This window comes from Mus musculus, chromosome 7 (assembly GCF_000001635.26).
Source record: "Mus musculus strain C57BL/6J chromosome 7, GRCm38.p6 C57BL/6J".
Lineage (NCBI taxonomy): Eukaryota > Metazoa > Chordata > Mammalia > Rodentia > Muridae > Mus > Mus musculus.
In genome coordinates this window covers 76,753,795-76,768,877 of record NC_000073.6, presented here as the reverse complement: position 1 = coordinate 76,768,877, position 15,083 = coordinate 76,753,795, and the positions used below count along the sequence as shown (strand labels likewise).

At 37.5% G+C, this 15,083-nt stretch overlaps 1 protein-coding gene across 2 annotated transcripts in view; it reads right to left on the bottom strand.

Moving 5' to 3' along the window:
• Agbl1 (ATP/GTP binding protein-like 1) overlaps nt 1-15,083 on the bottom strand; it is an 895,108-nt gene that overhangs the window by 355,821 nt on the left and 524,204 nt on the right. For both annotated transcript variants that reach the window (XM_017322251.1, NM_001199224.1), the window contains exon 21: nt 2,411-2,587. In XM_017322251.1, coding sequence (XP_017177740.1) covers nt 2,411-2,587 — 177 coding nt within the window. The remainder of the gene's footprint in view (nt 1-2,410; nt 2,588-15,083) is intronic.

The following is a 15,083-nucleotide window of genomic DNA, read 5'->3' as shown; positions in this document are numbered from 1 at the left end:
ATAGAAGAGAAAAATATCATATAAATAATAATTATCTGAATGTAATGGCTAATGTTCTTTAATGTAGCTCCAGAAAAAATGTCACTGTAAGAAATGCTATTTCACTTCACTACTAACAAATCAGGTACTTCGTGTGCTGAGGGAGAAATGATTGGAACTGCTTTAAAGCCACGTTAACCAGAGAAACTGCAAAAGTATTTATATTCTTATGAAGGAAGGAAGAAATGTGTCTCATGGGTGTATTTAAGTACCCTCAATCTTTTGGATAAATGGTAATTCTAAACAAAAAATGGAAAGATGACCTTAGAATAATAATCGCAAGACCCAACTGGGATTAAGCTTCCCAGGGTAAAAAAATCATTTGCAATATTTTCAGGGTAGAAATTTCTAAACTACATTATAAGTTCATAGATTTTATGATACGCCTCAAACAAAAATCACCCAAACACCCAACTCTGGGCTGGCTTTTTTCCCATGAGGTAGGTCCTCCCATATGTAAAATTACTCACCCAGGCCTGCTCACTGTCTGTAATTCTGTTCAGTGGCTCTGTGGTGTTTGTCAGAAGAGGAAAACAAAGAAAAGGAGAAAACCAATACATTCATAGAGGTGTTTCATATAGAGCATGGGACTGGGAAAGCAAAATCAGGTCTGGCCCAGTGAGGGCTTTCTATAGCCAGTTCTCTCTCCATTCTTCCTTTAAGAAAGCTCATACAAAGGCAATGTGGAAAATTTCACAGGATAAATGTTAGGTCCGCACCTGAAAGCCACCCACTGGCTGAGTATCCTTCATCCTTTGTCATTACTAGTAGATGTTACATGGAAAATGGAGATCTAGAAAGGACCTGACCTGGGAGCCATTCTTTTTTTTCAAACATCCAGAAAAGTCTTTGAGTGTCCATCTGAGTCACTGTGAGTGGCATTAATATTTATTTGACTAGATGATTTTAGGATGAATTATTTCCTTGAGAGGCTAAGTCAATGAAAGACAACAAGCAAATAAATGTGCAAAAAGTTGCATGAGATGTCTTTGAACATTTCCATTAAAAGACATATAGCAAAGAGGTAGATTCTATATTTAAAAGGCCAAAAGATCATAATATTCCAGGCTTATTTCTCTTGACCCATGGGTCTTTGACTGTCAGCAGACTGAATAAATTCCTAATAAAATAATCTCCAATCATACATGCATTTACAGAGCTATTGTGTCATAAGGAGAGGAATCCTTTTTAATATCTTCATTTGATTGGACAAGCACATAGGCATGTGAGGTATGGAGCATCCAAAATTGTGATAAGTAGAAGAGCAAAGTTCTTTGCTGCCTATGAAAAGATCCCAAGTCTTTCTACTTTGCATCTATATTAACATGAGCAAATTGAATTAATTTAGTCTAATAGCATTAAGCCAGTAACAAAGTAATTCTTTGAAGCAACTGTGTAGATTAATTAACAGACAGAATTGGTGAGACAAAATGAATGGTTCAATAGTTCTGTGTCAGAAATCTCTTTGACCAGGTCAGGAGACAGGCGGAGCTCATCACATGCCAGTCCCTAAAATCCCTGTGATAGTTAACAGAGTTCAGCAAATTCATGGCAGGTGCCAAGTGTTTCCTGGCTGTTCCAGGCATCTCAAAGTCAACACCCAAATGAGCTTTAGTGCTCATGAGAACCAGGTAATTTGGGAGTTGAATGGAAGTCACCAAGGAGTAGTCTGTCAACTCGCCTAAGAAATGTAAAAGAGTCTATTACTCTGGCAGTGTTACGGTATCTCTTATTTATGCTTCTCTATGGGAGAGTGAGAAGAGCAACCAGAGCTGTATGCTGTGGCAGCTCTCCAGCTGCTCGTGCAGTTAATATAGCTGTAGAAGGGACATGATTTACACAGGAGTGCTTTCCCTCAACACTAGAACGCGTGTCCAAAACCCACTCATTCTGCTGGACTCATAGTGTGCACACACCTCATTGTGCTCTGGTGACAGTGGGTAGCTGCTGGCTAACACTGGCACAGAAATTGCACAATGCCGAGATGTCTTGATCATACCTATAGACCTACACCCTCTATGATATAAATGGGAAGAGCTTGGTTACTGAAAAGTTACTGAATGACTTCCATGCATGTAACAGGCAGAACTGGTACTTCACATCAGAGAAAGGCTCCCTGCTGCTTGCTAGTGAGGACAGCTGATTGAGGCACTACACTGGAAAGCATGCACAGATTATTTCCAGGATCAACAGACATGCTTCTGCAGGAAAGGATAATCATTGAAACAGATTTTTCACAGCAAAGGAGTGAGGCAGGACTCAGCTTGGAGCTTTTTGCCCCTTGCAAGGGAGAAAGATAGGTATGTTATTTTCCCCTATTTTTATGGTCTGCTGCTGAGCAGAGAGAGCGGGCCGTATAAACCTCACATACCTGATAGGGGCCCTGGTTGCAGCCACAGTAGCTGCTCTCCATGGTATAGCTTCTGGAAACCCCCATCTCTCTCCACACCACCACTCGGGCAGTGGAAGCTCGTGATTTTTCAACCAGAAAGCTGCAGCTGTTCATGGTGAATGCTGGTGCTAGCTTGTCCAGGATTTTTGGAAGTGTCTAAAATGAAGAGAATAAAATCAAATCATGATAAAGTGTGGGTAATTAGGAATAGTCATCATTAAAAAAAATTGCTTTGTAACATTTATTAAATATCACCATGTATCAAACCACATGTTATGTTACTCTGAATCCCTAATTCAAATAAATGGAAATGAACATTTTTTTTTATGATTTTGTAGATAAAAACAGTGAAACTTGGAAAACATAATAAATAATTTAAAACCCACAACTACGAGATGGGTCAGAATGGGATTGAAAAGCCAACCTGGTCTACTCCAACACTGTGAATTTGGTCTCCCCTTTTCTGTACCCCCACTTTCATGGATTGCTGAGTTGTGCCAGTGGGAAACTATATCTGTCAGAGACCTGCAATTTCTTGTGATTCTATCCAGCTCTGAGGAGGACTGTACCACTGATGGCCCTAAGTAGATGCACATCTAAAGTTCTCTCGTTTCCTGTGAGTGTGTAATTGCCCAAGTGACTGCTTCATTGTGTCCTCTGCCATAAATCTGAAGCTGGATCAATTCTGAAAGCTCTGAAACTCCATCCTCCCCGGCTTCATATGTCCCACTTAGGGCTAAAAGTGTTCTATTTATGACCTTTTAATCTCCATTTAGAAGGCATGTATAATCTCCTACTATTCCAATTGCCTGAGTGAGGTTCCTAGCCAACCAGATTTACCTCCAAGGGAAGGTTGTCCTGGAGTTGACAGGACACACTGTCCTTGGATCAACAGAAACACTAAACATCCACGGTCTTAGCCTTTAGCACCATTCAAAGTACCATTCACTTCAGTACTAACTGAATATGTATAAAATAGTATATGATGTAAAATCATGTACACTATACAACAAATAGGAAAAGTTCAGGCTTTAAGTTAAATTATAAGGAATGATTTATAAGTTCTTCTGGTAGAAATGCAGTTTGGGTCATTTCTAGAACATTCAGCAGATCCTCCTCTCTCTAGTGGTTTTTGTACTTACAATTAATGTAATTTAATCATATAGTTATCACTAAAGCATGTGTTTTATAAGTATATTTCCACAATTAATTGTTTGGCTTATTATGATCTCTGAGTTCTCACATAGTTTCCAGGCCTAGAGGTCATTGTTATTTGAGTTTCAGCAATTGTCTTTAATTGGTTGTTCCCATCCACACTCACATGTCTCTCCCAGATGAGCTCTCACTCCGTTTCTTTCTTTAGACTCTTCACAATAATAATAGTTAAAAATTTTAATTATCACGTGTGTGAGTGCTTTCGTTTACATTTCTTCTTTATTTTGGAAGTTCCATGATGGCAAAAATGGGTCTTAGAGGATAATCCCTGCACAGTGAGAAATGATGCTCACAGACAACACCTTATGATACTACTTGCTGAAATAAATAGAGTCTACTAATAGGGACAGTTATAAGAACGAATAAGAATGCATAGGCATACTGTTACTACAAAAGAAAGGTAAGGAATATTTTGAACTCATTTTAATAGTAGTACTTTACTTTGTTACAAAAGGTTCACTCTTATTTAAACAGTAATTCATTGTATTATAGAGCTATTTGTTTAAGTATATTTTTATAATTAAAATGACCAATTTTTTTTTGTAAAAAGGGGGCATTTAGTTTCATGCAAAACCAGGAAAATGATGCAGAGAGATCCCACAGACCTCCACACTCTTGCATAACATCTGAATTTAAAAGTGGTCTACTTGTTCTGATTGGTGAACTCATATTGAAACATTATTTTCAACAGGTAGAGTTGATATTAGGATTCACTATTGAAAACATATATTGAAAAGGTTTAGAAAATAGGTTCTATAACAGTTACTTAGTATTATACTCAGCATAGAGTGTCACTGCCATAACAAATGCTTTTGCTCTACCCACCATCTCTCTTTTCCCCTAAAACCCTTGACAACAAATGATATTTGGCTGTCTTAAAAGTTCTATCTTATCCAGAATGGTAGTGGTTGTAACCAGGCTAACTCTCCAGATTGATTTTTGACACTTAGTAATACCCACTTAAGGTAACTCCATGCTGTTCTAGACATATTCTATTATTTTACCCTATTATTCAATATTATTTTATTATTAGTCTTCTGATTATCCAAATTTAGATAGCATAAGTAAAGCTAACATAAATACACATGTAGAGGTTGGTTTTCATGGAGATCTAAGGTTTCAGTTTCTTTAGGTAAATACCCAAGCCAGCAGTACTGGCCTTAATAGAAAGAATATATCTAAGAAGTCAACAGTCCTATTCCAAAGTGGTTATTCCGTTTGGGATTTCTACCAACAGGGAACAAGGATATCTGTGGCTCCAAGTCCTTGTCAAAATTTGATGTAAGCATCCCAGATTTTGGTCATCCTTACAGGTGATAAGGCTATCACATTTTTAGTCTTTGGTTTCCTTAGACATATCATAGAGATCATTGCTTCTTGTATGTTTTGGTCACTTGTGTATCATTTTCAGTAAGTATCTTCATTTCTCTATTTTTTATTATTAATTATTATTATTATTATATATTTTATTCATTTACATTTCAAATGCTATCCCCAAAGTCCCCTATACCCTCCCCCTGCCCTGCTCCCCAACCCCCCACTCCTGCTTCCTGGCCCTGGTGTTCCCCTATACTGTTGCATGGATCTTCTCTATATTTTAATCTGGACTTCCCCTCTCCTTTCTTAGGTTTAGAATGGCTTTTCTTTTTTTATGCCTCCTGATATCTTACACAAGTTCTATTCTTCATGACAATACATAATAAGGCTTTGCCATATGTATTTTGCAGTAATTTTCTTTACTGTTTTCTTCCATTTTTATCTTCTTAACAGTATTTTTTCCTCAGAGCAGAAGATAATTTTTTTATGGCTATCAACTTATTGATTATTCCTCTTAAGAGTCATGCTGCTGGTGTGATATCTAAAAAGCTGTGGTGGCAGGGAGGAGCACAATGCCAACATTTGTTGTCAAGTCCACTGTCATCATCATATACATAGTCTCCTGCTGTTATCTTCTAGAAATGTGTTACAGTCGTTCTTTTCATTTTACACTTTTGTCTGTTTGGTTGTTTGAATAAGAATGGCCTCATAGGCTCATATAGTTGAATGTTTAATTACCAGGCAGTGGCCATGTTTGAGAAAAATTAGAAGGATTAGGGAGCGTGGCCTTGTTGGAGTTCGTGTGCCCCCTTGGAAAAAGTGTGTCACTGAGGTGGGCTGTGAAGTGTCAAAAGCCTACACCAAGCCAGTTCTCTCTCTCTCTCTCTCTCTCTCTCTCTCTCTCTCTCTCTCTCTCTCTCTCTCTCTCTCTCTCCCTTTCCTTCTTTCTCTCCTTCTTCCTCCCCCTCTCCCAGCTTACTGCCTATGGATCAGATGTAAAGCTTTCAGCTACTGCTTCACTACTGTGCTTGTTTACTGCCACAGTTCCCACTCTGAAGATTATGGATCCATCCTCTGAAAGTGTAAGCAAGCCCCCAATTAAATAGTTTCTTCTATGAATTTCTTTGGTTATGGGTACTCTTCACACCAATTGAACATTAACTAGGACATTCATTGATCTATTTTGAGTTAATTCTGTGAAAGATATATACATTTATGCCTAGATTATTTTGCTTTTGACTTCAGATTTCTGTTCTTTTCCAGATCCATTTTTGAAAAAACTATCTTTGCCATATTATCTTTACTTGTTTATCAAGGATGAGTAACTATATTTATGAGAGTCTGTTTCTTGATACTTTAAGCTCCTCCTATGACATAATCATCTAATTTTCATCATTACCACCCTGTCATGTATTCTATTTGTGGTAAGGCTTGAAGTGAGGCAGTGACAGAATTCCAACTGTCTTACTCCCTTGTGCTACTAGGCTGCTCTGGAGCACCTGCCTCACCATTCTGTTTACAAGATAATTTCCATGTACTTTGATTGAAAATGCATTAAATATATATTTAAAGCTGGAGAGAACTGAAATCATGACATTGTATATCTATAAAGGTGAATATTTACCTACTCTCTAAGTTATTATTGATTTTGTTTATCATATTTCTCTTTCTATAGAGCTTATAAATGTTGCTCTGTCAAGTTCACATTTGGGTATTTTATCAAATGGGGTAATGATATAAGTATTTCTAGGGTGGCATGTGGTGTGTGTTGAAAAAGAATCTTACTCTGTATACCAGGGTAGTCTAGAACTCCCTATGTAGACCACACTGGTCTTGAGCTCACAGCATCTCTCCTACACTAGCCTCCTGAGAGTAGAGATGACAGACACATACTGCTTCCTCTATCTACTATTGGGTATTTAAATCTCAAATTCACTTACTGAATGCTAACTTACAGAAAAGCAAAAGAACATCACCCTTTTATGTTGCAACCTTTCTACCAACACTTACTCAATCAGCATGCTTTTATTTGCATTCCCTGTCTTGTTGCACTGCTAAAATTTTCAGCATGGTGCTAAAATGTAGCAGTGAGAGAGAACATTCTTTCAGGGCTTCTTCTTCTTGATTGAGTGAGAAACTTTCTGTTACAGAGCATGAAAGATGCATGTTAGCTATGCAGATTTTGTAAAATATTCTTTGCCAAGTTGAGAACAGGGACTTTTGGTATGGAGAAAAGGATATTAAATCTTGTCAAATATTTTATCTGAATATACTATATCCTCATATGATTTTTCCTCTTAGTCTTTTGATATGATGATTTATACAACTTAATTTTCTGATTATGAACTAGCTATGACCAAGGAAAATCTTACATGGTCATGGTATATCATTACATATACAATTATACTTGATTTTCTAACGTTTTCTTGAGGAATTTTGAAATTTTTTTCTGTGAGAATTACTTGATTTTTTTATTTTTATATCTTTGCCTGGCCTTATAGAATTAATTGAGAAATTGTTCCTCAGTTTTGATTTTCAGAAAGCAATTATAGAAACTGGAACAAGTTCTGCATAAAATATATTGTAAAATTCACTACTGAACTCATTTGGGTCTAACTCTATTTATTTAAGTGGATTATGAATTATTTATTGTCTCTTAAACATCATTCATATGTAGGCCTGTTCAGAGAATCTATTTCAAATCAGTGAACACTAGTAGTTTGTGTTTTTCAGGGAGTTGATTCATTTCATCTGGATGATCAAATTTAAGGATAAAAAGATTTTCACAGTATTCCATTCTTCTCTAGTAAATGCACATAGAACTTCTACATTCAGCCTTCCATTTCTGATGTTAGTAATTTGTCCTGTGGTTTACTTTCTACTTGGCCACAACACAAACTTGACAGTCTTGTGGATGTTTCCAAGATTTATCTTTTGGTTTCATTGAGCCCATCTTTTAATTTTGTTTTCAGTTTTTATAATTTATGTTCTATTATTTTATACAAATCAAAATCGCATCTATTAAATGTATACAACATGATTTATCTTCTCTTATCTGAGTTACCTACTTTGTGTTTTCTTTGCATTTAATTTGCCATTTTCTTACTTTCCTCAGTTGTTTCAGGACTTTCATCTTTTAATTATGTATACATCCAGTACAATACAGATTCATCTATGTGTAGATTTGATCATGCCAAAAACTTTTAAAAGTTTCATTTTCATTGTGTTCAAATATTTTTAATATCTATTGGAATTTCTCCTCTCATTTGATGAGTAATGAGAGCTACATTCATCTGTGAGTATAAAGATAAGTGTTTAGAAAGCATCTAGAGATTTATATTAGCTTAGGAAAGCGGCAGTGGTAGATTCTTCTCTAGGTTCCATAGCCTCTCCATCCATGGGTAGTTTGCTAAGTTTATAATGCCTGTCATGAATTTCCTCCTAATAAGTGGTCCAAATGTGTTTTCTAGCATGCAAAGTGGTAAGTGTTGGTGATTGGTTCATGTGAGCATAAAAACTATGTCTTTTCTGTGATTTTTCGTAAAGCCCTTTATAAAAATAATTGATGGGTCCTATTTTTTTTTCTGCTACATCTGACTACTGTTGTGCAACCTACAGATGTAAAAGTACATACATCTTTTCAAGTCTCATGCATTGGTTTCATTCTCCATATGTGTCTTATGTGATTAAGCACATTCATGTTACATGGTTTTAGAAATTTTTATTCCTTTATCATTAATGTGCTGCCATTCGTTATTGATGATAGTTTTCATCCTTTGAAATATCCTGAACTTGTTAATAACTACTGTTTTGTTTTGATTACTGTCAGCAGATTAGAGCAAATATTTTATATGATTTTTCTCCCCTTTCTTAGTATAGTGGATCTTTTCCTTTGTTCATAGGACTGTTTCTGAATATGCAACATACACTTGTTACTGACACAAACACACTAGTAAGAAGTAGGCTGATATTTCAAACATAGTATCAGTGCTTTAATCACTATTCTTTCTCTGCCCCTTGTGTCATCCAAGTCATTCTCTTCACATATATGCAACCATGTTTGTATATGCTCAAATTATCAAGTACAGCCTTGCTATTATTCTTTTAATATTTACCAATATGTTAAATTAATAAAGAGAAAATAACAGTCTTCATTTCACTGTCACCTGTCTGTTCTCAGTGCCCTTTCTGTCTTTATATACATCCAGTTTATGACCCATGTTATTTCCCCTCTTTCCAAAAGCTCTTTTTGACACTATTTGGAACCAGTACACATTTCTTTAACATCTGTTTGCCTTTACTTTTGAAACATAATTTTATGAGGTAAAGAATTCTAGTCTAGTGTGGTTCAGGGATGGACACCTTAAATATTTTAATCTTCATCTTTTTTGTTTTAAAGATTTCTGTAATATATATACATATACATATACATATACATATACATATACATATACATATACATATACATATACATATACATATACATATACATATACATATACATATATATATATATATATATATATGATGGTATTTGTAGCCACATTTTTTTGTTCTTTCTGTGCAATATTCTCTGAGTTTCCTGGATCTGTGTTTCCTGAGTCTGACACTAAGTGAAGCCAGTTTTGTTGGCTAATATAACTCTGTAGGGATGATCAAACAGTCAAATTCATTTCATGTTTCTTGGGACTCTTAACAAGCTCTGACCTCTTCACTGAAGCCTGGGGACTGAAGATCTGCAAGGCGAAATGAGGGATCATCCCACTTATATTTCCATAGCTCCAGCTTATCCGTTCATTAAAACTTGTCCTAAAACTTTCATTTATAGCACATTTCCATTCAATCTCTTCATTTCTCTTTTTTATCTTTCACACATACATCCGTGTCTGGGAGAAAAGGCAATGATGGCTATTCTAAACTGGAAGTTGTTTGTTTTGCTAATGGGCAGAAAAAAGATTGGTTCAAAATCTCAAGTGGAACATTATCATTCAACCAAAATATAAAGAGATTTAAATAAGATGTAATATTTGTATAGACATATGTATAGACAACTCCCATTGCATAGATGACCCACACATTTCAATGTTATGTTTGAGCATTAGAAACCTGCCCTTTTTGTTTGTTTGTTTGTTTGTTTGTTTTTTCGAGACAGGATTTCACTGTAGCCCTGGCTGTCCTGGAACTCACTGTGTAGACCAGGCTGGCCTCGAACTCAGAAATCTGCCTGCCTCTGCCTCCCATGTGCTGGGATTAAAGGCATGTGCCACCATGCCTGGCTAGAAACCTGCCTTTTGAAGAGCATCCTTCTCTGGCTTTCCTTATTTTCTGTTGGTAGGTTTAAGAACACAGACTGTGGAGTCTAACCTCAGAAACTGCTTGAATACCAAGTATGAGGCATCAAAACCCATGACTGAAAAGCAGGTAGCATATATGTGAGAGGTGCTACATCCACTCCAGGAGTGACTCACATTACAGGTTTGGAAACCTGGAAGCAGTCCTGAGGCAAAGAGTTTCAAGGAAACTCAGCCTCCTAGAACCTTGGCATTCCCATAGCTAGAATGCCCCAGATTTGTCCCTGGAATATTGTGGAGGGTCTTGCATGCTTTCTTACAGTATTTTACTGGATAAGAGTTAGAAATCTCGAGGCAAGCTTAGCAAGGTATACTTAGAATCTTCAGTACAGGTATAGCAGGCTACATTGCATATTAGAAACAAGTTGGTAAATTCTTCTGACAAATGGAGATTCCCTACATATACTTAAAAGAACAGCCAAGTAGCACTCATATGCAAGAATTTACCAAGGCCTAGAGAATAGGGGGGTTGTGGTATTGCATTATTCATGAGAAGGTCTGCTAGAGCAGAACCCCCTGGTGCTAGCTTTCATGAGGCTCAAAGGAGTAGCACAAATTATGATTAGGGTGTGAAATCCTTACCTGTCATTAGCTGACTCTAGGCAGGGCTGTTTTATCTTTACTGTAAATATTACTTGGTTCCTGTAAGTCCTTTTGAAGTTATTCCTCTGTTTTGTGTCAGATAACTTCAATGTACTTTGCCTGCTGTGACGTCCTACCCCTTTGTTTTCTGTATTATAAAAGACTGGTGTGATATTACACTCAGATTCAAGAAGCTTATGCTCTCTCGTGTCTTGTCTGTTTGTCACTCACCGACTCTATGCCCAACTGTCCTAGACCTTGATTCACAGGGATTGAGGGGGGGCCATTGAGCCCCCATCCGTGGCAGAGAGACAAGTACATGGAAAAGCTTAGTTTGAGTAGGCAGTTGCTTCGTGACTTAAGTGAGTTTTTCTATCTCCTTGAGTCTTGGCTCATCCTCTACTAAGTACTAGAATTACAAGTCCCTTATGAGTCCAATCCAGACATGAGAGAATGTATAAACTAGTCCAGATTTACCCTGAGAGTTTGTGCTCTTTCTCTTCATATATATGGAATCACATCTGGCCAGAAAGAGTAGAGTCAAGTACAACCTCACCTAAGGAGGACACGTTGATTTGGATTCAGTTATTTTTGTTTTAAGACACAGTTCAGAAACCCAAGCTATAATTTACTTCATTTGATCTCTGATTACAAGTTTTTGTAATTATGCTGTAGATATCTATTTACCCTCCAGTCGTTGCCCCCTCAGTCCCTCCTCCCTGTTGCCTCTGAAGGGGTGCTCCCACACCCCACCTGGCCTCCCCTTTCCCTAGGACCTCAAGTCTCTCAATTAAGCATATCTTCTCCCACTGAGGCCAGACCAGGTAGACCTCTGGTGCATATGTGCCAGGGCCCTCAGACCAGCTCTTGTATGCTCCTGGTTGGTGGCTCAGTCTCTGGGAGATCCCTGCATACTATGGGCTTGTTCTCTTTTTCAGCCTCTTCAATCCTTATCCTAATTCAACTATAGGGATCTCCCACTTCAGTACAATGATCGAGTGTAAGTTTTTGCTTCTGTCCCAGTCAGCTGTTGGTAGGGCCTCTCTGAGGTCAGCCATGCCAGGCTCCCATCTGTAAACCTATGATACCATAATAATGTCAGGCCTTGGTACCCCCCCACACACACACACACACACAACCCACCAACCTCCCATCATGAGATGGTTCCCAAGTTGGGTTGGTCATTGGATTTGCTTTAGTTCAGTCTCTTGTCCTTTTTAGTCCCTGATGTTTTTTTAGACAGGAACAATTCTGGGTAAGGAATTTTGACTGTGACTTAGTAGCCATGTACCTCCACTTGAGGCCCTGTCTATCTATTGGTGGTAGACTCTCTGAGTTCCCTTTACCCAATATTGGGCATTTTTGCTAAGTTCACCCCTAATGAGTCCTGAGAGTATCTCACCTCCTGCATCTCTGGTACTTTCTATAGGGTCCCCCAACTTCCACTCTCCGAGGTTTCTTATTTACATTTATGCTCTTGGACCTCTGGGCTTCTCTCCTGTCCCCTCTTCCCATATCTGATCCTGTTCCCACTTTCCCATCCTCCTCCTCTTTCCCACCCAGGTCTCTCTCTCTCTCTCTCCCTCTCTCTCTCTCTCTCTCTCTCTCTCTCTCTCTCTCTCTCTCTCTCTCTCTCTCCCTCTCCCTCCCCCCCTCTCTCTTGCTCTCTCTCTGCCTCCTGTGATTATTGATTATTCCCTTCCCCCATTTAAGTGGGATTGAAGCATCCTCACTTAGGCATTCTGCTTGTTACACTTCTTAAGGTCTGTATGTAGTATCTTAGGTATTCTGTACTTTGTGGCTAATATCCTCTTATTAGTAATACCATGCATTTCCTTTTGGGTCTATCTCACACCAATCTGATTACTCTTTCTAAACCACCCACCACTTCAAAATTTAAAGAATGACACTCTCAAAGCTATGGTCAGAATTCTATAGATAGAATTTGTGTCAGAGTTCATTTCTAGGTTGGAGCCCTGTACACAACTTTGCAAAACCCAAATGTACTCTTCCCTTTGGGGTCAATCATATAGCAAGAATTTAGTAGTAGGACAAGTAGAACCATGGGTATTTATGATTACTGTTGCACTTTTCAAAACATAGTTTGCTGCTAATGAAGTTTGAAAAAGAGAAATAACATTGCCTAGCCCCAGCCTTCCAAGATTAATAAATATTTAAAACCTCTCTTACCATGATGTATGTCCCTTCTTTAACCAAGGCAATCCATTGTTTTTCAGGCTCCAAATAAGAATTTATTCTTGCTTTAAACATCTCTTGAATTTCAAGCTATAGAGTCATTGACTTATTATTTAGTTTCTCTACAACACAGCATACCCTTTAAAAAACAGGAGTCAGAATTTTAATCTCTGTAATCCAAATCCTGGCTCTTATTATATAACTTGTCACAATGCAATTAATTTCTGTGTTTCTTTTCCCTTGTATGTGAAACTAGATGTTACCATAAATACTTATCCACTAACAAATATTTTAAAGCATCGTCTAATGATGCATACTGGTGTAGCAAAAAGTATAGCTGGAAATATCAAGAGTATTAATATATTAAGGCACACTGGGCATGGTGGCGTACACCTTTAATCCCAGCACTCAGGAGGCAGAGGCAGGCAGGTTTCTGAGTTCGAGGCCAGCATGGTCTACAAACTGAGTTCCAGGACAGCCAGAGCTACACAGAGAAACCCTGTCTCAACAACACCCCCGTCCAAAAATTATATAAATATATATATATATATATATATATATATATATAAATAAAGGCATGTAGAGAATTACATTGGTCTTTGACATTGGCACTGTGGGAGGAGTATGAATTATTCTTATCTCTAATAACTCCTGAGAAATAGCAATCTATGAAGAGAATCAATGACTGAAAATGTCACAAAAAGGGATTGCATGCTTAGCAGTGTTGCACAAAGCCAACATTCAGTTTATCTCAACTCAGTACTCTATCATTCACCTGGACATGCAGGTTCTTTCGGATTCAACTTTTAATCATAACAGAATTTCTGGCTTGTATTTCTTCCAAGTTTTCTAGAAATAATATCTAAACTAAAAGTTTTCTCATGAGATGATTTTCTAGATGTAAGGTCCTAACACATATCATTAGATTTATACCTCAAAAAAAAAGTAAAATAAAAAGTCTATGGAAGTCGCCCAGGATAATCTAATCAATCCTGTACCACAGAGAAGCAATCAGTCCTGTACACATTACCTCACAACTCGTCCTTCTATTCATGTACTTAGTTTTTATTTTAAATTTTTGTTCATCTGTCTGTGTGCCTATAATTTGATGGAAGAAGAATTCTTGTCCTCATTCATCAGGGTTACACAAATACCCAGCACTCTGCTTAACAGCTGGTGCATAATCAATAAATATGATTTTGAAAATATATATCAGCTTCATGAAGGTGTGTATAACAGCCTAAAGCTTTTTAGCAAATGTATACAGTTTGTAATAATTGCCACAATTAAGCTTTAGAGCTCATGGCTTTAGCCATTTTCTTCCTCCTGCTCATTTGTGCCCACACCCTGCCTTGGGCAATTGCTGAAACAGTTTTCAACAGTTTTATTATCTTCAGATAATTTACATAAATTAATCACAGTATTTTTTCTGTCTTCTTTCATTGGGTTGAGCATTTTTAAGGTTCACTTCTGTTGTTATGTCAATACTTTGCTGTTTTAAAAGCTAGATTAGCAGTCATTATAAGACTAAACTATATTTTATCCATACAATATTTGCTGAACATACATAAAGAATATCCAGTTTAGGATTCTGTGTATTACCTGCTACAAACATTCATGTGCAAGTGTTTATTGGATCTATAAAGTTTCATTTCTCTTAGACAGAAATGTAGCATGGAATTGTTAGATAGACCGTATCCAGTGGATAGGCATGGGCCCTGGTTGAAGGATGGGGCCACCCACCCATCTCAAAAAATATTAATCCAGAATTTCTCCTGTCAAAAGAAAATGCAGGAACAAAGAGTGGAACAGGAATTGAAGAAAAGACCATCCAGAAACTGCCCCACCAAGGATCCATCCCATCTGCAGACACCAAACCCAGACACTGTTGCTGATGCCAAGAAGTGCTTACTGATAGGAGCCTGGTATCGCTGTCCCCTAAGAGGCTCTGTCAGAGCCTGACCAATACAGGTGCAGATGCATACAGCCAA